At 37.6% G+C, this 27,342-nt stretch overlaps 1 protein-coding gene across 1 annotated transcript; it reads right to left on the reverse strand.

Moving 5' to 3' along the window:
- GABPA (GA binding protein transcription factor subunit alpha) lies at positions 1-27,298 on the reverse strand. The gene is made up of 10 exons (XM_021532401.4): positions 27,134-27,298; positions 22,530-22,630; positions 19,649-19,793; positions 18,716-18,800; positions 14,497-14,742; positions 10,593-10,787; positions 9,790-9,846; positions 8,596-8,736; positions 7,081-7,273; positions 1-2,858 (listed from the first exon to the last, which is right to left on the reverse strand). The coding sequence occupies exons 2-10, from the start codon at positions 22,604-22,606 to the stop codon at positions 2,630-2,632; spliced, it is 1,368 nt and encodes a 455-aa protein (XP_021388076.1). The 5' UTR covers positions 22,607-22,630; positions 27,134-27,298; the 3' UTR covers positions 1-2,629.
- Between the last annotated feature and the right edge of the window lie 44 nt (positions 27,299-27,342).

Below are 27,342 nucleotides of genomic sequence, written 5' to 3' on the forward strand. Positions count from 1 at the left end.
TTAGTGGTATAACATTTTTATTTTACTATATTGACATTTTATCCACAAATACTTTTTCAGAGTAAAAATAGAAAATAATTGTTTCATGGAAAATTACAAAAAAAAAAAGGCAAAACACAAAAGAAATTTGTAATTATTAGCAGAGTATAAGTGTCTTTATTTAAAGAGTAAAAAGTATGCAAAACCCCTTCTGTTTTACAAAAACGGTGAATATTCTATGTTTTCCTTCTGGCAGCAACAGAAAATCCTTTGACAATATATTCCATATCTTTTGTTTTACTGCAGACATCAAGTTAGTCACAGATTTCTCCCTCAACTACAGACAGCGTGATAATAATTTTATACCACTTGAAAGGTTCTTTCTTTACTAATTAGAACATGGTGGAAAAGCAGATGGAGCCACAACAAAGAACCCCAAGGACCACTGCTCCTGCTGAAAGGCTGCAAACAACAACAGGATGTAATCACAAAGGATGGGAGCAGAAGTTTCCCCCCTGGGACTTACCATGGAACAAGAAGAGGCAGGGGAATGAAGTATTGATACTACTTTTCAATTTTGCTGTGTGTTTACCCACAGTCCAGTTTTATATAGAAAGCTGGTATTTTAAGCTTCTTTTCTTTTTATCCTGTATTTAACTAAAAAGGCCTCTCAAGAACTCTGCTAACTAGAACCAGTGACTTGTACTGGACTTGTGTTTAGTCACAGAATGTTGTTACAAGCAGTGCTGCTGCCCTCAAACATCAACTTCACATAATTCTTGGCTAAGCAAACCAGCATCTCCTGCACAAGACACCTCCAACAGCTGCCAGTCAGTGACATCCACTCTAACAGCAAGAAAAGGGGCGATATTGACATTTCATGACAGAGACATTTACATTTTTTTGCTCAGGGCTTACAATTTTTTTAAAAGCAAAACTACATGAACATGCTCAGCAGATGGAGTGCTGTAAGAACTCAAGGATGAAAACAACAGTAAGAGTTACTGAAAGAACCCAGAAAAAACCCTTTGATTTTATAATCATGTCAATGACGAAAAAACACAAGTTATAACTAAATGCAAACCTTCTAGTCAAACAAAAACTATCTGATCATCCCCCTACAACAAACCTTGTCCTCAACACATCCTTAGGATACACACAAGTCTTTGTATTCTCTGCCTTCTGCCTGCAAGTGTAACCATTCCTGCTCGGCTCAAGAGCAGCAGCCCAGTGCTCTCACTGCTCAGCACAAACACACTTTGTTCAGAATCTCACTGTTCAAGAACTTTGGGTTTAAGGTTTAAGAGTAGCTCGATCCCTAACAGAATTAAAGGTCTTCCATTGTTAAGTGTTACCAGAGGGGGTTTAATTTATAAAAAGTTGGTGAACATCAATGCTGACATAGTCATTATGCTGTTCATTAGCAGGAAGAGGCAAAAGCAACCCCCAAATGATACCATTCTCAGACATCAAAAGAAGCAGTCTAACAGACACTACAGAAACTCAAAAGCTGAAGCCTACTTTTTACTGCATGTGTAAGTTTGCAAGAAGCACTGAGTAGCTCAGAATTCAGGATATATCCCAACTATTTCTGACTCATCATCCAGACTTCAATTGCACCCAGCTCTGGAGCATGCATTTGGCTTAAGAAGCTTCAAAAATATCACTTGAAGTTCAAAGAGAATTTAATTTTAAACAAAAGGTACCTCTTTGTAGTAAATATACGTTAGACTGTACAATGATTGGGAAATTAAACTACAGTTCTCTGTAAAACTATTTTCAATTTGCTTTCTGTTCCTAACCAGGGACTACCGACTGTGATTAACTTAAGTCTTTGGATACTAAGGTTGACTAACATGCAGGTATAAGCACCTTGCAGAACACAGCACTAATACTCCCCACCAAAACAATCTACTCTTTGGGTGAGGGCTGTTCTTTCAAGTTTTTGAATTACCTGATGGGGGATGGCATGGGGGGAAGAAGTTCACCTTTACCTTCTGCAAAATGGCTAATATCATGTATTTCAAAACAAGCATTTGCCCTCATATATATATATTATGTGCATACTACAATGAAGTACTCATAATTGGCTTTTCACTTAAGCCATATCTAAACCCGGATCTTCTTCTTCAGCACTGATCTCCAGTTAAGTCTAGTCTTAAGTTTCCTTTGCTATTAAACACAGAAGCTATTTTAAGAACTTGATGCTTTGTAACATTTAACATGTCTTTCAGCTCCACTTGATTAACAGAATAATGAACACATTGTAAACTTTGAAAGCATCAAATTTCATTTGGTAGTTCAGCAGAAAACAAAAGACTGGAAAAGGCTGCATTCACACAACTGATCAACCTGGGGACTACAGGGACTCAATTTTTGTTCTAAGTGTTGCAGAAATTATTTGCACAGCTGTGGTCACAGGCTCCACCTCTCACTAGCTGCAGAAGTTGGGGTGATCCCTTAACTTACATTAAAATATATGCTGTTAAAAGATCCAAATTTATGCAAGTCTGAGTTCTTTATAGAAATTCACGTTCTGTATTGTACAATCAAGAAAACAAAAGAGTTTCCAATTCTGATCAAGGTAAGAGCACTAAGTGCTCTGGTTATAGAGGAAAGGCCTCAGGTTCCCACCTACAGGTTGCAGGGCTTAATTATCTTTCTCTGCTTGCAGGGATGCTGTAGCCAGTGCCACTGCTGTGACTGGCTGTGCAATGCCATGGAGCTGCATCTTGGCCAGTTTCTTCTGCTCACACTCCGTCACCAGGCGGTTCAGCTCTGCTGCGCTGTACCCAATCAGAGTCTTCAGGTCACACACGAATTTGTACACAAACCTCTTGCCTTGCACCTTGCAGATCATGTCTCCATCATAGTAATACCTGCAAAACAGAAATCAGCAGCAGAGAGTTTTAGCATCTGCAATTTTCATATGCATGCATTACGTACTTAAGGTCACTAGAGGCTAAAACATTATTCTTTTTCTCACCGAGATCCTCATAATTTCATATTCCAATATATTGCTTAGGCATTTTCTAATATGAGAAAAGGGAAGTGTTGAAAATTGTCTCTGTACCTTGGTATATTAAGGAGATATAAAACACAGCAATTATTTTACAGGCTACTGGAAGCACCAGTTCAGGAATAAGTCTTAGAGCAGTTTAAAAACATCTTGGAAGAGAAGATCTCTTATATATTTGCCTTAATAGGAAAATACTGTCTTTCCCCTTATTATGATCCTTTACTTTGCTTTTCTGAAGAAAAAAATTAAAGCTGGAAACAGGTTGAAAATTAACAAGCAGTTTCTATGATATAAAAGCAGCTATTCTCTCCATACTGTCTTCAAAGATAGAAATAAAGCTATAAAGGCATGGATGGGATTTGTGGGGTTTTGTTGGTTTCGTTTTGTTTGTTTTTTGTTGGGTTGGGGTTTTTTGGTTATAATTCATATGCTGTCAAAACTACATCTTTGCCTTTATTTACAACTGAAAGTGAGTTCTCTACCTATAAATATATTTTATATTGTATAACAAAAGAATTATCAGATTGGGCAGAAATATTGTGAGATAACAAGGTCTACATGACACCCCCCCCACCCGAGACAGTTTAGGTCATACCAATAAAACGGAAGTTAGAATTTTGCAGTTTTCTTGCTGTTCTTCTCTCACTACAAGCTTTAATAAAATGTATATAGCATTTCTCATTAAGGAAACTTAAGTGACCAAGATGTAACTTCGATTTGATAAGCTTGAAAGCTTGTGATAAATTTGGAATATAATAAAAACTCAACCAACATAACTCACACAATATCCTTTCCTCAAAACCGTCACCCAGATGTAGAACAAATGAATCCAGATTTCTTAACTGTCTAAAAATTAATCCTGACATGTTCATACAGTAAAGATGATTCTTGTTCAGTAGCAAAATTAAGTAAATTATAAGACAAACTTCTGAATCCCAGCTCTAGTGGAAAAGAAGTAAATAACTAAGAATCCCAGCAAATTCTTCAGACATCTCAAGTTCTGGAAAAAAAAAAGCTTTGTAATTTCTTACTTTTGAGAGTAAGGACCTAAGCAGCAGGACCAAAGATAGATGAGAGACAGACTGTGTAGAAAATAATGTTGGTATATCTGTTGGTTACTGAAATCATGCAAGAAACCACAGAGGTCTGTCAGAGTACAGGAAGTGTCAGAGTAGCTAATTATTGCTCTGTGGGTAAAGACAGTGTGGTTTGTTTACTAAAGCTCTCCAGCTTTTTCCTGAATGACATACAATTATAAAAAAGCTTCCTTTTTAGTCCTCCTCACTTAACCCCTCAAACTACTACCTGCCTCCATCAACTCCTCCATTTCCTTTTCTGCATCTCTCTGCTTACTCTTGGCTTGCTTCCACCCAGCAATTCTTCATGCCAGCCCTGCCCTCCAAAACATCTCAGCTGAAGGAACTGCTGTGGAATGGTGTCCAGCACTTTCAGCCTCTTACTGAGGTTTAGTTGCAGTGGGTTGAATGAACTCTGTAAACATGAGGGTGGGATCATAATTTAAATTCAGTTTTGAAGGAGAATTTTGTAGTACTGGGCAGAATTGGAGAAGGATGAGCAATAACCTGGTGTGTCCCTTGTGTATGAAAGGGAGCACTGGGTTCAGTGAGGGAACACTGGGCAGACTCTCATGTTGAGTATGACAGGGTAGAGGACATAGAGAAACTCAGCTCTGCTCTCCTGGGCCAGTATGAAGCAGAAAGCCAAAGTTTGTACTATGTGGCCATGGCATATGTCAAGTGGCAGTGGTCATCATTTTTTAAAGTTCATTAACTCTGTGCAAGCCTTTCCATTTATTGTAAGTCCCATATAATCATTCCTATCTCAAAAAATGCTGTAGAAAAATGCTTTCAAAAACTGAATATACTTTGAATGGCTTAGTCCACATTACTGATAGGATCAGAAAGGAAAAGGATCACAAGAAATTAGATCATGTTTATATGAAGGCCCAAAACATGCTAGAGTCCCACATCTCATGCTCAAAACACTCAAGTTAAAATTAGTTTATGTGGCGAGAGGATATTTTCAGTATTATGTTGAATGTATTTCTGATTACAGCATTTGCCAACTCAAAAATATAGAAAGCTAAAAATACATACAATTAAATACACATGGAAGTTCACAAAGTTACCAGAACATTCCAAGACACATGGAAACTTTGTTTCAGAATAATACAGGAGATGAGTTATTTTTCTTCAAGTCTCACCTCCCTACTGGATAACTAAACAGATCTGTATTTTTAGGACATTTACCAAGATATGCATAACAAAAAAAAGCTGCTCTTCCCTTTCTGCCTCTCTCCCCTAATCTCTATATGCCTGCTTTTCCTACAGCTGGGCAAAAGAGCCAGTTTATTTCTCAATAATGCCAACATAATTTCCTGTATTAATCAATAACTGACACAGTGATTTCAATACATTAGTAAACAAAACAAAAAATGTAATAATTTATTAAACTTCAGCTTGGCAACAGTGTTTATCACAGGAGTAGCAAGAGGCATTAAATATCATTTCAGACATTAAACTGTTAGAAAACATGTCAATGTTGATGCAGCTGCCAAAATGACACCACTTTGATGAATGTGATGTCTGTAATTCTGTGACTAAAATATAAATATGAAACTTTTCTAATAGTGATTTATTCAAACTGGTGTTTAATATCCCACTGATAAGAACATTATTCCAAAGGAAAAGCATGAGAGTAAGCATCAACCACTGCTCCTCCTTGCTATTAGTGACCTGAGGCTCAGGAACTCCTGTAAGTTGCATCTTTTAATACCTAATATCATTCAAAATATTTATTTTTCATTAATTTTTCCACTTGTCTGTCAAACACATAAAATAATTTTGGCATCTGCAGTACTGTGCCTAAAGAAGTTCTAAAACAAACAAAAGGGTACAGTTTAGTATGTGCATGTCATGCCTATCAAATGCTAATTAAATACTCCCTAATAGGGTAAAGAAAGCCAGAAAATGATACTTTACCATAATTTCTTACAGAGGTATTTTCAAATAAAAGTTGCTATTTTTATATAATGCTAGAGGAGATTACTTGAAAAAAAACGATCAAGCAAACAACACGTATCCAAAAGTGAAAATGCTAGTAAGTAAAACAGACCTCAATCAAAATGCAGCTTCACTCACACAAAAAGAATTTCTGAACCTGCTTGAATAATTTGCAGGATTAAGCAAAAAATATCTTTATTGAAAATAAATCAAGAGAAATATATTTAACAATATCAGAATAAAAAATCAGAAGTTCACTCTCACTGATTTCAAAGAACGTGGATGAATTTTCAAATTATTCCAGAGACTAAAACAATCAGGGAAAAGTAGTTTAAAATTCAGGTACTTGCATGCTTCCCTCTCCTCAAGTACCTTACCCACAGTGAATCAATAATACAAGTCCCTTTTATCAATGTCAAACTAAAAATCACAACGAAATGAAGATACTGAAACACTTAAATTTTTTCAGATCACTGTAATGTTGGAATCGCAACTATTGGAACATAGCTGTCAACTGTATTTTTCAATTTAAGATCCACACAATAAGAACAATGAAATGAAACAATGGATATTTGAAGTTAGAAAAGGTTCTTACATACAGAATATCACTAACAATTACATGCTTTATTCCATAACATGAGCAAAAAGAACACAGACAGCAGAACATAAAAATAAGTTAATAATTCACATATTTCTGTGTCTTTCATCGATAATCAGTATTGTTTGGCATGTTACTAAAAGCATAAACATTGAAGATAAATAAAAAAGAGGTATATTTCGGGAAGCGAGCAGCCCAAATTAATGATCTTGAAAAAAGAAAATCTAATTTCAAGAAATTATTCTACTAGCATCTTTAAAAATGAAAATAAGAAAAACCAAAACAAAGGCAAGAAGCCCAGCAAATACCTCTCCCCTAAGATTAGCAGCATCTCATTGCAAGGACCAGCTTCAGAAGATTTGCCTTTACTAAAAAAGCTGCAAGTTTTGCATTATGCTAATTAAGAATGAGGTAGTCAAATGAGAGCAAATCATTCCCCACGAGTTCCTGAAGCTGCTTACCTCAAAGCCCGACTAAGCTTCTCGTAGTTCATTGTGGGCTTGTTCTTGCGCTGTCCCCATTTCTGTGCAACCAGTTCAGGTTGATTCAACTTAAACTCTCCCTCATCACCAACCCAAGAAATACAGTCCCGAGCATCTTTGTCTGTGAGAAGTTCCAATAAAAACTGCCACAGCTGGATCTGCCCGTTGTTCCCTGTTAAGATAGGAATAACAAGTTTCACTTCAACTTGTCCTTTTTATGTTCCACTCATGGCTAAAACCTTGCAACCAACATATTAAAGCAGACCAACATAGACTACATGAGGGGAGGAAAACTTCCACTCAATGAATCCCTTCTAATGAGTCTTTTGCAAACATTTTCCTGCAAAGTCATCAGTACCCGTATTTATTAAAAAAGTTATGAATACAGGAAAAAATTAATCAAGATTTCACATAAATCTTCCCCTAGAACTTAAAAAAAAATACAACTCCACCAACATAATAATTTAGATGCTATCTGTCTTTAAAATAGAACAGATTTATCAAGAGTTGCTAATTCCTCTTCACACACATATATGTGTAATAGATGTTCTTTAAAAAAAAATTTGGTCTCAAATTTTCAACATGAAATATGAGAAACACAAAAGAAACCCCCTAATTTCAGTTTACATCAATGTTGCATCTTTCACATCTAATCATTAAGATATTTTTCCAACTCAAGTACCTGCAGTAAAATTCCTAAATTCTCAATGAGATAAAGAGAGAAGACCTGATAAATAAAGAGAGAAACACAGCATATTCCTCACTAATGTCAGCCAATAAAACCTTGGCCTTAAAATTCTGAATTATATCATTAGAGGCCTTTATAGAGTCTAAAACAAATAAAGACTTGAGGAAGAGAAGGAAGGATGTAACAGAAAAATTCACAACATCAAAGAGAAGCAAACCAAAAATGACAGCAAGAAAAAATATAGAAATTAATAATTAAAGAGTATGTACAAATAACAGTAATTCCAAAATTAAACTACAAATTTAGTGTGCAGTTTTCAGACATGCATTCATTTAACTAAAAAATATGAAACTTTATACATTTTGAAGTCACCACATTGGGGAAAAACAGAAGAGGCGCAAAACAGACAATAAAAGTAGCAGCTAGGCTACATTTTACAACACAGAGTTTATTTTCTTCCCTTTCTGAAAATAGAAAGAAGCTAAAGCTTGAATAAATGCCATGCAGTGGTTTGAGAGGACAGACTGTTAAGTCATGAGGAAATATATCCATTTTATTTGCAACAGGCTGGAAAAACTGCAGCATCATGTTGGCATGGTGCCTGTGTGAGCTGACCAACCTGCCAGGGCTGCCTGTGCTTACCACAGATTTTTTGTACCTATGGCTCCCTTCACACCACTCCCTTCACACCGACTCCTACAAACATCACATTTGGAGCTACAAAGACGTTTTTCACCAAACTGCAATTCAAATTAATTACTGTTACTGTTCAGTGCATTAGCATGTAAAAATATTGGAGTTAATACCTGTTCTGTTCCCAGGGGAACTCCTATCTTCCCCAGAGATCCTTGGAGCTCTCTGTACTTTAGCAGCTTTTGCACTGCTGTTTATCACTTTGATGGTGGTTGGGGTAGCAGGCTGTACAGATGCTGGTATAATCTGCACAGCTGTGAAGCAGAGAATGTTGCAGAACAACAAATTATAAATTGCTCACACAGAAATAGGCATATTTTATTTATTACTTGTATTATCATAACATCTAGAAGCTAGTTTTTTCCTTTGCTAAAAAGGCACACTGCATTAAGTCACAATGCTAAGTATAATTTAAAGACCTTTTTACCTCTTATATGAAAATTGCAGTTTTAGACTCATTGCAGAAGTGTCATATTACAGATAAAACACCAGTTTTAGTTTATTACTACGTGTATAGTTTATTACATACTTCCACAAAAAGAACCCAAATTCTCTCAAACCCTTGTTTTCATCTTCATGCTGTTCCCACATGATCTGCCCTAATGCCCTTTTCTCTACAGCCACTACACAACCTCCATAGCTGATAATCAAACAGCAAACACCTTCTATTGCAATGGTGTAGGAGGATACAGATGCCCCACTCAAACTGGCTTTAACTAGACACAACCACAGGATGCAATAAACATTATGTCTATTTAACATACAAGATGCTTATAAGTAACCTGAAAATTTATTCATTTTAATAATTGATGGCACTGCTTAGCTGAAAGAATGAGTTTCAAGTAACTGGAAAGTTACTTTAATGTACTATTTCTAATACTGGTTTCTAAGTAAGTAATCTCTTCCACAGAACCCTTCAGTTTTTTGAAATACTTTTTTATTTGAAATTAATATTTAAATAGATTCAGTCATTAATGCAATATATAACCTAAAGCCCTGAAACAACTAAGAACCTCAAATATGTATCCTACACAGTTTATTTCAAGAAAGTGAAAAATCTACCATCCAAAACTGAAGTTATAAACTTCCATAGTTCAGGTCAAACACTACCTTTCAGCCAGTAACAAAATACAGAGAAACTCAATGTTATGTTTTGAAGTTTAAAATATGTCCTCCTCCCTTTCCCATGGAAAAATAGTCTCTGAAGTGATTTTTGAAATGTTACACTATCATGCTCCTGAACTACAGTAGAGTGCTAAACCTGCACACTGTGAATTGTGTGAATTAATGCTGACAGAAGTACTTACGCTGATCAATTGTAACAGTTGCTATTTCTCCAGAGTGTTCTTGGCTAGCCAACACATCTACAAATTGGAAAAAAAACCCAGAAGGTTTATATTTAACTCACAAACAGTAAGACACCTGAAGATCAAAAACTTTCTTGTTTTATAGGGGAAAAGAAATAAAAATTTGATGTCAGTTTGCAAGAGACATGTACAGTTCATGGTCTTACAAGTGGAGACACTTAACATCTGTCACTCCTTTTTAGAAGGGTGTACATGGCAAATTTCCACTAGCTCCATCCCCAAAAACCTTCTGCTGTATTATGTAAATGAAGACAGAAATAGTTATTAATCTGGCGAGTTACCTCCAAGCATGGTACATGTGAAATGCACATATATGTTCCTGTAGTATGCACATACAGTGCATCACTTACCAGCTGTGTTGTGTACCATCTAAGGATTTCACTTCCTGTGCTTAAAAATCTCCACTTCAATATGACACAGAAATGTACATTTAATAACTCAAAATCAATGTTTAATTATAGAACTAGTAAATTCAGTGGTTGCACAAACTATGAAGTTTTAAAAAAAACAAGGGCAGGATAATCATTCACGACCTTCTACCAGTTATGAGGTTTGATAAAAGACAGGCAGTGTTCAGTATGCAGACAATGTTTCATGGCAGCAGACATTCTAATACCTTCTCTTATCTTGTATTCATACTCTTGTTTTTACCATCAAATCAAGTAAAGGAAAAATGACTGCTCATAATTGGTTTTATAGTTCAGGAAAAAAGTCTTAAAAAAAAAAAAAGCAAACTGCCATACACTTTCGAAGAAGCTCCAGGTGGCTCCAGAGGATTTCTCCCCGTGGGACACGCTGGAAGAAATCTTCTTGGCTGAGGTTGCAGAGGTCCCGCCCAGGAATGCTGAGTGTGTTGAGGTCAATGTCAGTCATGCTGAACTCCTTCATCACCCACACCACCCAGTGGAGCACCTGATCTGTTGACCACTGAACTGGGTCTGGAAAAGATGGATGAAACTGCAAATCACCTCATCATACAGTGCAAGGTTATTATATAATAACTTCCATAAGAGTAAAAGCACAGCATCAAGAAGCAGAGTTACTGAGACCAAAGCTACCTGGAAAGTTGTGGACTGCACTTAAAATGGTGATGGAATGGCGTGGGTTGGTGGGGTGACAGTAAAGGTGAAAGAATGATTTTCTTTAGAGAAAGTTTTTATATCAGATCTATGCCTGACAAACACAAAAAAATAATTTTCTTCTTCCACAGGTCTTCAGCTTCAAGAAAAGAGTACCTTGTCTCACAGAAGGATACTCTCCTTCAAAAATGTTGATCAGTTTGTGATTATGAAAAAATACTACATTCTAAACTCATTCACATCATCTCAATTTCTACTGACAAAAACCACCACTGGGTATGTCTTCTTCTTCCCAGAAGCCCCTATTGTATTGTACTTTAGGCTGGTGACCAAACCACTGTTAATAACACACTGAGATATTTTGTCCACTGCTGAGCAGTGCTTGCAGAGGTCACAAAGATGTGGCTTAGTCCAACACAGAGAACATGAACCACAAAACTAGCAAGAGAATTTTGAAGAGAACATAGGGCTTGAGTTGGCTGCAACCCATGTTCTCCTTCCTGGCCATTAGGAACACCTACCCTTGTGATGGTGAGTTTATTACAGACACCTGTACCAGGAATCCTGTTGGGATAGGAATTGGGGTTGTGTGATGTTCTGAAACTGCTGTATTCATTCAAGTATATCTTACCTCTGTGCTGGGTTTTAATGTACCTTGTATCACTCTACTAAACCAGAAATCCCATGTAATATCAATGATTTTCAAGTAAATTTGATATTCAATATTACATCCTCCACACATGGAACATCTAGAACAAACTATCTCATCAGACTATTTGACTCCAATGCAAGTCTTTCTGTTTTTCATTCAGCCACCCAGTGAGTAGACAGGGGGTGCACACAAAACTGAGGAGGGAGAGCTGACCTCCACTGACCAAAGGCATACTCCACACTAAAGGGAATACTGAGCAATAAAACTGAGGGCCAGTTTTTTTTCAAGTATCCCTTGCACAGAGCCTGTGTGAGCACTGGCCTACTGGAGGGGAGGGATTGCTTCTGCATGACCTTTTCAGCCAGAGCATCAAGTTTTGGGATGTTAACGTTGTATACAACGTGTTAAAATTTGTCGACAGGTAAGAACAAGAAACTAAAGAAGGACATCTACTTTTCAGATGATGTATTTTTAAATTCTGATATCCCAAGCACATATCACCTTGACAATTTTTTACTTTAAGATTTAAAAGAAATAAAATTAAGCATTAAGAAAAATTAAGAAAATTAAGATTTAGAGAAAGCAAAGTATCCTAAGTCTATAAACATTTATCTAGGAGCTATAAATGTAATTTTGGTTAACAGATAACAGCTACATGGTATAATTTTTCATTCATGGTACCTAAAACAATGCAATATAATCCTGTGGTAAAAGGCACAGCACAGGAGAGTTGATCTACCAAACATCAGCAGCAATGAGCTTCCATCAAAAAGCTGCTAATTTGTTCTCATTGAGAGAACACAATCTTCAAGGAAACAAATAATTACTTTCTCTAACCACTTCTGTGGTTTCCAAGCTTTCTGCTGCTCCATTTTCTGCATTTATTTCTCATAACAATTAATATTTTCCTTCCTTCTAGGTACCAAATATTTGAATTATAATAGCAGAAATACTTGTAACAGAAAAAAATATTTATAATCTCTAATAAAATCCACCCAAAACATAACATAAACATAAAACAACATTTCAAAGACCTACTAAATGCTAGTTTTCCATTTGCAGCAAACCAGAGAAGCCTGTAAGGATGAAGACAATGAACCACTACTTTTCTGGATGATTATTTATTGACTAGCCTTGACTCTTAACATCAATGCATCCCGTCTTCTGAAAACATTCAATAAGTAATTTTGGATTATAATGCAGAATGTATGAGCACCTTATTTCAGTCCAAGATCCTGTAATGTCTACTCAGAAAACAGTTAAAATGTTATTATTTTTAGGAATGTTATTTAGCACATTTTTTTTATATCAAGAGAACACTATTTTTCATAATCTACGGATCTCTGTCATAATGAATTAATATGATTTTCCTGAAAAATCTGCACTCCTATGGCCCAAAAATCATTGAACTTTTGAAGTCACAGTTGTGGGTTATAGGGTTTTCTTAAAGAATCAACATTATTAAATTTTATTTAAAATATTATTCAACATAACAACATCGGTTTAAGTAATTTTATTCCAATGTGATATCATGTGATAGCATGATGAAAAGTATGTTTCTGATAATACCTCACTTTTTTTTTCAAATATTACACATCAAATCCCTGATTATCAACAGACATAACATGAGGAAAACTATTTTTAAGTGCTTACCAATGAGAAAACTAAAAAGCCATGAAAAAGCCTTTGCTTTAGTAATCAAAAATATGCTATAAATATTGGCACGCTACATGTCCTGCAAAGATGTGACTTGATTGGAATTCTTAAACACTTCCAAACTTCCCCCTAGACAAATATATGCCAGTTTTACAGGTCTGCTCATATAGAACAGCTTCCTGAATATGTCCTGACAGTACATTTCTGTCAGCCACAAGAAGCAATTCAGCTGGATAATCTCCCAACCATGACATAGGCCTACATCCCACAGTTTCAGTTCAATCTTAAGCAGACATTCAGAGATGTTTTTTAAGCTAACATTAAAAGAGCAACCTGCTAAGTAACAATTAACTGCAACTAATTAACTAACTGCAACTAATTAGCAACCTGCTAATTAATTAGTAACCTGCTAATTAACTCCAAAAAAGATGATCATCTAGAAGAATATTTTTGTCTAGAAGAATACTTATTTTATTAAAATAATAAATTATTTTAATTTATTAATTAAAATAATATTTAAAATAATATTTTAAAAATATTTATTTATTTCTAGTAAATAAATAAATATTTATTTATCTACTGGAAGATGCTGAATCATCTTCTTCCAGTATGATGAAGTCCAGCACAACTTCTCACACAAAAGCTAATTTCAGCATTCTCCAGTCCATGAACAATTTGTTTCAGCAACTTTACAGGCAATGCCCCAATACCAAGTCTGTTCAATTCCACACACACCTGAAGAGCTTTATCACGAACACACATATTTTAAGGAGGGCAGGAAGAAAAGTGCTTTCTAAAAATTGTATTGACAAGGTAGTCATGGCACAAAAGCACACATTTAATGAAATTATTATGAGCATTCATTTTAATTCTCCTTGGTTTTTAGATTAGGTATTAGGAAAAGATTCCTCCCTTAGGTTTTCTAAAAACCTCCTTGGTTTTTAGATTAGATATTAGGAAAAAATTCAGAGGTGTGAGGCCCTGGCACAGTGCCCATAGAAGCTGAGGCTGCCCCATTCCTGGATGTGTTTGAGGCCAAGCTAGACCTCATCAAGTGGAAGCTGTCCCTGCCCATGGCAGGGGGTTGGAACTAGATTGCCTTTAAGGTCCCTTCCAAGCCAAACCATTCCATGATTCTACGATTCCCTTATGCAGAATACTTGCATTGTACTAAGCCATACCACAGGTTTTCTCCTCTAAAGTCCTTGAGCACCAGCCTCACACAGAACACGAGAGCAGCCCCGAGCAGAGCGCTATTACCGTAAGGTATTCCAAGGCGCTCCTGCTCCTTCCGGTAGCCCTCCAACGCCGCGGCCCATCGTGTCACTTGCTCAGATGTTTCATCTGAGATTGTTGCAATGTGTTTTGTTCCATCCAAGGTTATCACTTGAGCTTCCTCAACAAGGTGAGCTTCAGCCTCTGCGTGATGAGCATCTGGATCAATCACAACCTCCACGGTCTCCACAGGCTTCACGATTTCCAGGATGTTCAACTTGGGCTCTATCCCTAAGCATGGAAACACCACAAAACTTAAAGACAGTAATGCAAATATGACAAAAGCATTGTTTTGAAGCTTTCCGATTAGTAGGGCTACCAAACTCTTTGTTTTGAAACTCATTTGTTTTGAAGCTTTCTGATTAGTAGGGCTAGGAAAGAAGCAGGACACAGGAGCATCATCAAATTTCTGTAAGTGTCCTGAATTAAAATTACATACTCTATTATAGAGCATATACTTCAGTAAGGTGAATAACAAAGCCGTCCCCCCTTCCTCCCCCAGTATTACAGCTTCCTGTTCTATTAAAGTGATCTGTTTCACAGATCTTGAAAAGAATGTTCAGCATGTGAGTATAAAGTACAGTATTTTGGTCTGTAAGAAATATACCAAATTAAAAACCTCAGAACAAATAGAAAAAACAACCTCCAAAAGGACCCAGAACAAGTATCCAGCTTTACTCCAACCATAAGGCATTTCTTTCAGCCTTTACAATACTTCCCTGCTATCTCTAGGGTCTACACAAAGCAGTTAACATTTTCTTTCAGTACCCTGAAGCAGGCAGTGTGTTAAACAGCAAATTAAAAGAAACCTAGAAAATTCTTCACATCTTAGGCTTCATCAGCTATTAATATTTTGGCTTTTTGTCTGTTATTTCAGATATTAGATCACGGAGCTAACCAGGCATGTCTGTATCTATTCTGCATCAAGAAAGAACACATTCACTAATGCTTTGTATCACCACCTTCTCTGTTGTCTTCTGAGGTATTCTCTGTTGTGTTCTGAGGTCCAGCTGGTGCCTCATCTATTTTCACTCATTGCACAGAAGAATTTTTCAAAATTATTTCAATTTTTATGACATACAATTTTCATTATAATGCCAATAACCACATTTATTTTAAGAGATTTTTATTAAACATATTTTCACATACAAAAAGAATCCTTACAATTCTATTTTATCATGAATTGGAAAACCTTGACTATGGTTAGGCTGATGAAAGCAGGATTCACAGAACATTATATGGCCAGAGTAACTTCAGAATCTTGTACTGTAAAGATATTACTATGTGTGCTTCCTGTCTAATCTATATTAAAGCACAGCATGAGATGGTTCTGCAAGTAACAGCCTTAAATGCTAAATCCACAATCCAGTCATAGTTTGTAAAGGAAAACAAATTGAGTATGTACCTGTATTACAAGTAAGAAAAAACAAGACTTTTTCAGACAAGCATTCCTCTAGATTTTAATAGGCATTCAGCTTGAAAAAATATTAGAAAGGTAACAAACACTATAAAGACCCTGGAATACAAAATTCAGCAATGTGAAGTCAAGGACATGAAAATAGATGTTGACAACCAGTAGGTGGTTGATCAGATGAAGAATTAAATGTGAAGAAAAAGGAAACAAATACCTTACTTAGGAGAGAGTTTTATCTAGGCTATGAAAAATTATTATGCACATCACAGGCTTCTTTCAAAATCATATGAAAATGGGTAAGGGAAGCTCTTAAGGGTTAAGATTCTATTTTTGATCTTCAAAAAAGAAAGTAAAGAAAAAAGAGGTACAGTTCATTACTGCTCAACAAAATAATTCACGGTGTGTCATAAAACTACATGTCAAAAGAACTTTGTGCTTCATTTGCAATACAAACATGGAGATCAAAGCAATGAGTCTCTGTAGAGGAAACACCTTGTAAGTAAAAATGTGAATTAACAATCTGCCATCTAACTTACTGCAACACTAGAACAACATTAATTCCCTGGGTTTTCCTGCATCTCTCCTCACAACTCTTCTCCCTTTACCTACAGCATAAGAGATGACCAGTTCCAGAATCCCATTCCTCCAGAGGAAATAAGTTAGGCAAGGCAGAGCTTCTAAGAGTGTTATTAGTAAAATGAAAAAATAGAAATGCTATTTTATCTGCTGTAGAATGAAATGCTAAAAAAGACCTACACTTAAGTTCAACTATAGAAGAACTAAATTTCACCTGCTGTCTTTGAATTTAAAGCCAGCTCATCAAAGTTTGGTAGAACATTTGAACTGACATAGCAGCTTTTCTTTCAAGAAAGTCCAATCCACCACAAGGATTAGCATCACTGATTACTCTCAGTTGAATTCTATACATTACATAAGTGAGGGGAAAATAAATGTAAGTGAACTAAGAATCTCTCAAAACCTCATTCATGCATGTAAAATATGAGGATGGAGCAAGAAGCCATTTTTTCCCACCTGGCTCAAAGGGGTACTGTGGTCAAGAGTAACAAGTCCATGTTGTTGTTAGTGATCCAGGTATCTTCCTTTTGTTTATATCAATGCTAATTGTTTTCTGATATTCTGCCCTGCCATATTTTACATGCCTTCAGCAAACAGGCATGAGTTGCTAAAGTATCAAGGCCTGAAAAACAACACTGAGGAGTGCTCCAAAGTGACACAGAAGTACTTAATATTCAAGTGTTTCTTTTAAGATGGGAGCAGGGAGTGAGTGAGGGGGGGAGACAAGGTTTGATGGGGGCAAGAAGCTCCTTGTGCTATGTGATCATGAACCTCAGTTTTACATTAAAGGGAAAAAACAAAACACAGGAAGAACATTGTGGCAGTTTCAGTTTGAAACCAGGCAGAAACACCAATTTCATGTAGTGGTTTTGGTTTGCCAATTTGAGATTTTGCCAATTTTGAGATTTCCTGGATGGCGCACCAAGGAGTGTGGTGGGTTCAGTGCTGGCCAATGACCAATGCACACACTTTCTGCTGTGAGGTAGGATTAGGAGAAAGGCCAAGCAGGCTCAAAACTTTAAAAGGGTATAAAGAAAAATTTGTTAACGTTAACTAAAAGAAAGAGTTATAAGAATCAGAACAAAACCTTCAGAACACTTCTCCTCCCCCACAACTTTTTCTTTCCCACTGACAATGTAAAGAAACAAAACCTACAATTTCAATCAGTTTACCAGCTCTAGAATAGTCTTTCTTCAGTTCACTTAGGGAGAGAAGTCCCTCTTGTTAATGTTATGGAGACTTCTCCACGAGGGAAAAAAACCTAGTTCTCTCATGTCTCTCAATTTGTCACGAATAGCAGTTGCCTGGGGCAATCTGTAATCGTGAAGTCCCTCCCATTTTCCACAAGCTTTTCCCACAGCTGTGTTTATGGGCCATGTCTAATTATGGGGTACTGTTTTAAAGATGAGCTGTTCAAAGGCAAAAGTTCTCATTATTATTATTAAAAAAATCACCTGTAGCTGTTCCCACAGCTCTATATATAAATGGTCTATGAAGAGTGGTGGCTGTCTGGCTATAAAACATACAGAAGGGGCAAAGCAGAAAACTAGGACAAAAAGTAAAACAATGAAGCTGCTAGTTTCTGAGAATTTGACAAGGGGAAATCCTTTCATACCAGATAATACAAATAAAAATTATGCCTTAACAAATCCGTATCCAACTGGTTAATGTTCCTCTTCCACAATGGTTTATTCTGACTTCTCATCCAAAGAGAACAGACAATAGACAGTGATCATGGATCTTGATAAGGATTTTCAGTTAGCTACATTTACTTTCAAAATGTAATTGTTCCTAAAGCACACAAGCTCACTCACATCACAGGGATGAAACTGTCACCTACCTACACAAAAATGTTTTGCCTGAGTCGGTATTTGGTCTGATATGAGTAACTACTCAACCTTGAGGAAAAACCTCATACTATAACTGATACTATTCGACTAAGAGTTGTTTGGGTTTTGGGTTTGTGTTTAATTTTATTACTTATTAAAATGATATGAAATTATTTTAAAAACCATTTCAAATAGCATTAGTGCATAACATGTATTTTAATTTTACTACTTAGAACTAGAGTACACAATGAAAAAGACATTCTGAAGCTCTGTGACCATTCATTGATTTTCTCAATTTTACAGCTAGGAATAGGAGATTAGTATTGCTCACAACTATAGGTGCAATATTAGTTTGTCTGTACAACAGACAAATGTAACTGCTTACCTTGCCTAGATATTACTTGTACACTGAGTTGCACTGTTCCATCTGTTTTCACTCCTTGATCAAAAAGGCTTCTATCTGGGTCCAGCTTAAAAAAAAGCATTAAAAATTAAAAAATTAAAAATATGTATTAGTCTCATAGATACAGTAAACTTACTCTCCTTTAAATTTTAGAAACATTGGGTGCCTGCAGCAAATTTTCAGAAGAGGTGTACAAATATTTTTAGTACTGTCCAGACATAGCACATAACAGAAAAAAATTTATTGTATTTGAAACTTCCCACTTTGTTCTGTTTAAGATATTTTTGCCTACAGGAACATTTTTTGATGTAAAAGAAATAATGCAATAGGGGGAGGTACCTTCCACTACCTGAAAACTATCTACAGTTCCTTCTCTGAGTTTTTAACACCTTCATAAAAATTCTTATCTTTATAACAATATTTTCCTGTTGTTGCTGCTGCAAAAGCCACAGATGTCTGATTGTAACTTCAAATAAAACACAAAACATTTACAGTGTCTAACATGTGTCAATGCCTGTAAATATGAGGGTGGAGGGACTACCTCTATACCTCAATAATACAGAAACCTTCTCATTTAGATTAAAAAAAAGATTAGAATTCTGGCAGCAACAAATGATGTGGGCTACCTCAAAAGAAAGTAGTATGGTCATCGCCCTCATTCTTCTTTCACTTGCAAGGTGGTTTCTTAACCTCACACCAGGAACTCCAAGAATATTTTGACTGTATTCACACAGAGTTCAGTGTGCCTATATTAAATGGTCAGATGATAATGAACCTGACATAGAATTAAACTCTTAACTGTAGTTAATATTCCATATGAAGCATGAATTCCACAGATACTGGAAAAAAAAGGGAAAAAGTATGTAAAACACTTCTCCATTACGAAGTTAAATCTTTCATAACCTTTCAATTTACCTGGATATCTTGCAGACAAATCTCGTGTGCATCCAAGGAACACTGCAGTCTGGGTTCCAGCAACTTCTTAAGATTTCCAATGGGTTCACTGATGTCAATAGCCTGACTCACAAATTCTGCGGTGGTGTAGCTTTGCTCAACAATGCTTAAATAGCAAATTAATATAATAAATCATTACTTACATGTTAATAGAGCAGGCATAGGAAAGCTTAATAAAAGTTGGAAGTAAACTAGAGAAAAAGTAATTATGACTCTGAAATCTTAGTATCATGCAGTATTAGTTTGAGTACTCTTTGTTTAAGTAAAGTCAATTACTAAATTCGGTCTTATTAATTTTACAGTTGTGCAATTCTTCTTTCACCCTCTCACCATTAAAAAACTCAGGTAAATACCAAGACTCAGATCACATTTTTCAAGACAGTAAGCCATGGTGAGCATACTATATATTGTTAACTTGCATGTAGAGTAAATTAATTTTATTTGCTTAGCCTGGACTTTATTTAAAAGATATTCAAGTTAAAAGCAAACACAGAAACACAGGGAAAATAGAAGTAAAAAAATGCTCACATTTGTACATAGCAACTTTCCATGTCTTTTCACCAGTCAGTACAAGAATAGTAAGCTTAACACATAAAAGGGACAACCAGAAGGAAGTACAGCAACATGGAGCCATGAAGGAACTATGAGTCACATGAAGTGCTGTCCCGCTCTACAGTGACGGTACTGGCACAAGTATTCGGAAATGTCATTGTTATGGGACACGTGTTATAACAATGACCTTACAAAGCCTCTTCATTTACAAAGAAGGAAACCAGAATGTACACAGATATAGCCTGTAAGTGGTAAAAATACACAAGGAACTTAGAACAGTAAGAAACTACTAAGTGGCGTTGAATCAGTTCTCCAGAATAGGTTCTTAAAGAGTAGTTAACCTAACCTCAGCCTCAGTTCTTTCTACCTGTTGGAGACTGAAATGTTATGGTATATGGCTTAAACATCTTTATGAAGGACTTCTACCTGTTATAGCAAAAGTAGGTAACAAGAACTGCACCACTGCACCCTGAATGGGCCTCCTGACTTGAGGACCTCAACTGCAAGTTAACAGAGATAAGATAATGTGACCTAAGTCTGGGCTGGGAGAAAATAATACATTCACAAGAGTGTGATAAATGATACTCACTTCTAACAAGTTTAAAAGGTTTATTTAAATCTTATCAAAAATACAACAGAAAACTGAATAGAGAAAATATTACAACACCAGGAGCAAAGGATTTTTCCTACCATGTGCTCATCTACGCAATGGATGTTTAGTTTTTAACCATTTAGCCCCTCCCAAAGCTCTGCCTATCCTCCTTTTTCACTGTCCAGTGGTGGAGTTCACTTCTTTACATCTTGATTGGAGGTCAGGCACTGCCATAGTAGCAAGCTGATCCTCCCAAATGTTCCGACTACTCAGGTCACCCCGTAATAGCAACACAACAGGGGTAAAATATAACAATAAAACTTCTCCTAACATATGCATAATATTACATAATATTTGCCTTTTAATTGTGAGAGTCAACCATCGCATTACTTAGCTATCACAAAAGGATTAAACTGAGCACTTTTGGGGTAGAAGCCACACCCCAGGTTTTTCTGCTGCCAGGCTCCCACAGATCCCTACAGCAAAGCAGGGAAGGAGGAGAGGTTTTGGGTGCGTGACGTGGCCTCTGGCCAGATGCAGTGAGTACCCATCCTCCACTGGGCAGACTGGCACAGCTGTGGGGTCTTCCACCCCTGGAAGGCCACATCTGTGTGAGGGACAACCGTGTGAGGGACAAGTGAGGGGGTGTCATGGCTCATCAAAGGCCCCCCACCAAAGGGGTCCCCAGACCCTGCACTGCATGCGATACTCCCTGATGCAACAGATCCGCGGTCTTGCAAGGGACAGTGTCAAACCTGCCCCTCCACCAGGAGGTACCTGGGTGCTCCCACCTGCCCAAATGGATATTCATCCATTGGATTCTAACTTTTCAGCAGGGACTCTCACCACCAAGAAGACAAGATGAAGGGAAGCAATGAGATATCCTTGGTACCCTTGGAAGGGTGATATGCTTCTACTTAATATTTGCCATTCTCCCTGACCCCACCTACCACTTCCTTTTCTATTTCTTTTGTTCTTTCTTTCTCTTTACCTCTTATATTATTAAATAAAATATATCCATTTTTTTGGTATCAACATCTAAGCTCATTTGATTTAATCAAGTTTTGGGGTATATTTCATACCTTTCTGGGTTCGATCAGTTTTATTCAGAGAATTAATTTTCTTTGCTTTTCTGTGATTAACTGGATTGCAACACTATCCTATGCATTAAATGATGCTCTGAACTTCCAAACACAGTAGTGAAAATTAGAAGAGAAGCATTCAAAACTAAAAATCCAGGTTGAGGTAATTAAATCAGAGGCTATCCTGCTTCAGAATGTACAGTTTCAATAGCCCTAACAATAGTATAGTTGATACCCAGCATCATTTCTGCTCTGTTAAAAACAAATCATCCTGTACAAATCCTGTGTAACAGTAAAGCAAAGGAATGGAGATATAGAAAGGTTCATCTCAATTACAGAAGGATCCACTGAAGCTGAAAGGTTTGCAGCACACACACAGACATACTACTACACGAAAACAGGAAAAGTAAAGTAATAATAACATAGCAAGAGATGACCGAAACAGTTTGGGATTTAGATAATTAAGGTTGAGGAACATGACAGCACTACACTGATTTCCTTTAGTGGCTACATATCAACTTCTGGAAAACCACTCTTTAATTAGACAAGAAACAGCAAAATTAATTAGTCAATTAATTGCTGCCTAAAGATGCCAAAAAGCAAAGACAGTACATACCTTTCTTCAGTGCATTCCTGTTTCTCAGTTCCATCAATCTCAATTTCTATCAGCTCCTCTGCCTCTCTCTTAGTCATGGCTGCAACGTCTTAAGAACGGAGCTATGAACAGAAAATAATTTTTTGTGTATGTCACAGACCAACAAGACTAGACAATATTTTGTGCCCTATCACACACTTTTTAAACCAAATATCATAATAGCCTTTTAAAGCCAAAAATAAATCCAAAAGCTAATACATATTTCACAAAATATATTACTATACCTATTCTCAAATAAATGTTCTAGAAGCAAACATGGGACTACTAAGACATTTGCACAGATCCCAAAGCCTGATTCTCTTGGAGGTACCCAAATTTATGGATTTTTTTTGTTGTTGCTACTGGCCACCTACAGCAAAGCACATCTGAAAATCCAAACTACTTCCTAACATGGCTGAAAGATGCTTATAAATTTAAGCAGCATTTTACATGAAATGATGCAGGAGGCCGTTAGGAAGAAGATGCATGATTTCTTCATAGGCAAATAAAGTCAACAACCAAGTGTTTGTTGACTATCCCTTCTTTTCATCCGTGCCTCCCACAGGTGAACAGGTGAACATGAGCACAATGAACGTATCTCGTGAAGTCTCAAACTAAAGCAGGACATTAGTAATGAAAAGAAAAGCTATTCTGTGACAACATTCTCACTAACACTGCAGATTTTCATGCCCTGTAAAACACTGTAATCTGTTGGGAACATAAGTGGGAAACAAAGAATTACAGCACTTGGTCTGTAAAGACATAGTCTGTTATTACTGTTTTTCACTAACCAGCACATATACCATAACTATAAAATACATATGATAAAAACCAGGCCAAATTACATTAGCAGTTTACAATAAATAACATAATGAACTCACAGCAAAAGAAGTAGGAATTAGAAGTACATAGGAAGAAAGAAAGAAAGAAAGAAAGAAAAAAAAACACTGGAGAAAAAGCAAAGCATTACTACTATTTAAATATCCAAAACAGAAGAGGTCACCAAGATTTCCATCCTGGAATCATCCTTTCCCAGGTATTACTCTATTCCACCCCAACTTTAGCAAAAGTATCTACTGAAGACAAGATAATAAGGATATGCATTTAATCTTTAAATCTTCTCAGAAGTAATAGTAACCAACTATGTTTTACAGCTGATACAACTGTCTAAAGAAATTCAAACTACTCATCATCTCCTTCAAAAACTGTTTTGTAAGATCAGCTGTCAAGAAATTAAGTGCTCCATGTGGTTCATTCTGTAAGAAATTACCAAGGTTAGGAAGTAAAAAATCACTTTATCAACATGCCACCACTAGAAGCAAACCCAGAATCTGTTCATAGATCTGGCTCCATGAAAATCTCCAAAGGTCTGGTGTAGTGTCCACTGAATAGGGCCCCAGGAATCCAATTCCTGTATCACTTAATCTTGCATATTGTTTTCATGATAAATGGGAAAGACTGAAACACAACTTCTGAAGAATGCAGACAGGCTTAAATATCCGAATGCACTGAAATCCACGTGGTTACAGGTGATCTGTCAGACTGTTAAAAAATATTTCAAACCCAAGATTTGAGCCATGTCTCTTGCCAAAAACTCCCAAAGAAGCAAACTGATATGATAAAAAAGGGGTGAGTGTCTTTCTGTATTAGCAATCAGATTAAAAACACAAAACAAAGGTAAATTGTCTTTTTTGTGATGGAGTTTACCAGTAAGGTCACAAAGAGGTTAGGCTGGGACTTCTGCTCTTTGACATATTCATACATTATTTACTGAGAAAACAGTGCAAACTTAAAGAAAGAACTCACCACCTCTATATGTTTCTGGCAGAAATTATTCAATACAGCTAAATCCAGAGTGATACAGAGTGAGAAAATACTACTGCCCAGAGTAGCAGTACAGAGTTAGTTAAGGCATTTAGAAGTCCCTATGGATTGGACTCCAAACTGGCAGCTGGGACTAGTAACTGTTCATTCACTCCCTCTTCAAAGGCAGTTCATGATTGAATCTCTCAGGCTTCGCTGTATTTCCAGATCCCTGGAGGGACAGGAAAGAGGAACCCAGGCACAAAGAGCAGGTGCACAAAAAGGAACAAAGATGGTTCCGCTGAGCACACATAGAAAGAAGGGAGATGGGTATAAAGAATAATAACATAATGCAAACACATAAATTTATTAAAGTTCATAGAAACTTAAAGGGGAAAATTATTCAGTCTTCCCTATACTAGCATAAAGAGATTTCTTACAATAGAAGCATTTCACATGAAGTCTAGCAGTTTGCTCCTACAGGATGATGCAGTTTGAAAGTGAATATAGGTTTAGGTGAAACTGAACTGCCTGCCCCTTCCCTGAAGGCCACTGAGAGACAAGAAGGCTCAAAGAGCCTGGCTTGCATGGAGGGTTCATGTGGCAGGAACACTACAAGAGCAGCATTTGTTCAAAGGAACATAAAACCTGTGGTTTTATGAAGGTTCAGCCTACTGATTTCTGCTTGTTTCTCCTTTTTCCTTCAACCTAACAAGCCCTAAGACTTACCTGGCAGCCAAGAAGAAGACTGACCTCTACTAAGATACAAGAAGGCACCTGTCAAAAGAGCCTTTTTCCCAGGTGATAGCCCCGTGCTACTCCAGTATCTTTTACAGTAAGGACAGTAGTGCCCCTGCTCTGTTTAAGATCCATCTTTTCCCTAGAACACAAGGAGTTAAGCAAGGAATGAGCCCACTGTGAAATGGCACAAACTTTCTGAGCAGAATTATGGTTGCTATCCCACCAGGTGAAATGGGGTCCAGTTCTGGAGCTCATACACATAATCAGCTGATACTGAAGCCAAATCACTGGAGTTATTTGTGCTCCAGAGAAGCTCTGGTGTGTGCAGCACATGGTTCCTATCTATCATATTACCCAAATTTAAGATACCAAAACAAAGCAGATAGCCTGTCCTTTACAGATCAGCTTTTACAACTCATGAGCCAGTTCAGTTTTATGATGGAGACAGTGAAGCACTGAATAGAGTGGGGGAAAATCACACCAGATTTGCTGTGTTTAACTTCCCTATCAACAGCCTGAAGTGAGACAATAAAGCCAAACTGAGAGCTGTGGCTGTGCAGCATGTACCTGGCCGAACATGAGGAAGCAAACTATGCAAGATTCACGGGATCAATTAGGTTGAAAAAGACCTTCGAAATCATGACTGAACACCTTGTCAACTAGACCATGGCACTAAGTGCCACATCCAGTCTTTCCTTTAACATCTCCAGGGATGGCAATTCCACCACCTCCACGGGCTGCCTGTTCCAATGTCTAGTCACCCTTCCAGCGAAGAAATTCTTCTTACTGTCCAACCTAAACCTCCCTTGGCACAGCTTAAGACTCTTTATTACTGGTTTGTGGAGGAGCAGGGCCTGACGCCCACCTGGCTGCAACCTCCTATCTGGGAATTGTGAACAGATTTAGGGATAATATAATATATAGTCCCCCCAGCTCCTCCTCATCAGCCTTGTGCTCCAGACCCTTTCCCAACTCCGCTGCCTTTCTCGCCATTTGCTCCAGCCCCTCTAGTGTCCTTCTCGTTCTGAAACGTAAACTTTTAAGGAATTTAGAGATTTTAGAGGAGCTAAGATTTTAGTTAGAAATAAGATTTACTAGTTAATTAAAATAATAATAATAAATGAGTAGGCCTTGATGAAGTTAGGAGTTAGTAGTTAACTAATAATTGATTTCTTGTCAGCACAATGTTTAGTTAGATGGGTTTATAATGAAGAATATAGAAACTGACAAAGAGCTTTAAGAATATAAGACAATTGTGGGCATCCTCTGTTCTGAAACCAATTGAAGACAAGGAATGGGAGTTCTACCAAGAGTTCATTTGTCATATTTGCATTGAAAAGATAGAAAGGTCAGAAGGAGGAAGACTTCATTTACTTCCTCATTTTGGGACCCCTCCCCATGGAAGGGACACCGACCCATTTCAAGGGACAAACTAGGCATGCTTAATAGCTTTTGGAGTGATCAGCATTGGAAGAGAGGAATGGATGTACCAAAATGATGAATATGTATTTGTATTTTGTGAATTCAATACTTGTATGGATTAAAAGACTCTGTAATCACCTGGAAGGCATGGTGTGGATTTGGGAGCTATCCTGCACATTGCCTGGCGTCGAATAAACACACACTTTGGGACTTTAAACTGTTAGAGAGTTTTTGTCCATCACAGCTGGATATCGGTAATAGATCAATATCCATATTTTTTAAATAAATCAGTTCAAAGTGGCTCACAACTCCAGCCACATCACTCGAGGGGCTTCTCACCGCTGCAAGGGGAGAACCACAAGACGCCACACATCCTGTGACGTTTTCAGCCGAAATAATGTTTTTTTACAAGCGGGGATGATTTTTCACCCGCCGGGGAGGCCTGGCGAGCCCCGCGGCGGCAGCGCTGGCTCCGGTCCCCGAGGCCGCACGGCGCCGCCTCCCCGCGGGCCCCGCTTCCCGCGGCGCCTCCGCGTCGTTGTTTGAACCCGAAACGGAAATGGGACCGCGGAGCCGCCGGGAGACAAACGGAAACAAAACACGGGCCGGGCCGCGCTCACCTGCCGCCGCCGCCGCCCGTCCGTCCGTCCGCTCGCCCGCCGCACCGGCACGTCCCGCCGCGCGTCCGCCTCAGGGAGCTCGCCCAGCTCCGGCTCCGGGAGCGGCTCCGGGAGCGGCTCCGGGAGCGGCAGCGCCGCGATCGGGGCGGCGCGCAGGCCCAGCGCGGGGAAACGCGCGACAGCGCCGCGCCCCGCACGAACTACGAGTC

This window comes from Lonchura striata, chromosome 1 (genome assembly GCF_050655825.1).
Source record: "Lonchura striata isolate lonStrDom1 chromosome 1, ASM5065582v1, whole genome shotgun sequence".
NCBI lineage: Eukaryota > Metazoa > Chordata > Aves > Passeriformes > Estrildidae > Lonchura > Lonchura striata.

Excerpts from the sequence above, each read along its gene's own strand:
- GABPA (XM_021532401.4), bottom strand. The coding sequence starts at position 22,606 with ATGACTAAGAGAGAGGCAGAGGAGCTGATAGAAATTGAGATTGATGGA. Across the intron at positions 14,743-18,715 it reads ACAAGTAATATCTAGGCAAG|GGATAGAGCCCAAGTTGAAC; the intron begins GTAAGCAGTTAC and ends TTCCATGCTTAG. Across the intron at positions 8,737-9,789 it reads AACTGTTACAATTGATCAGC|CTGTGCAGATTATACCAGCA; the intron begins GTAAGTACTTCT and ends TCTGCTTCACAG.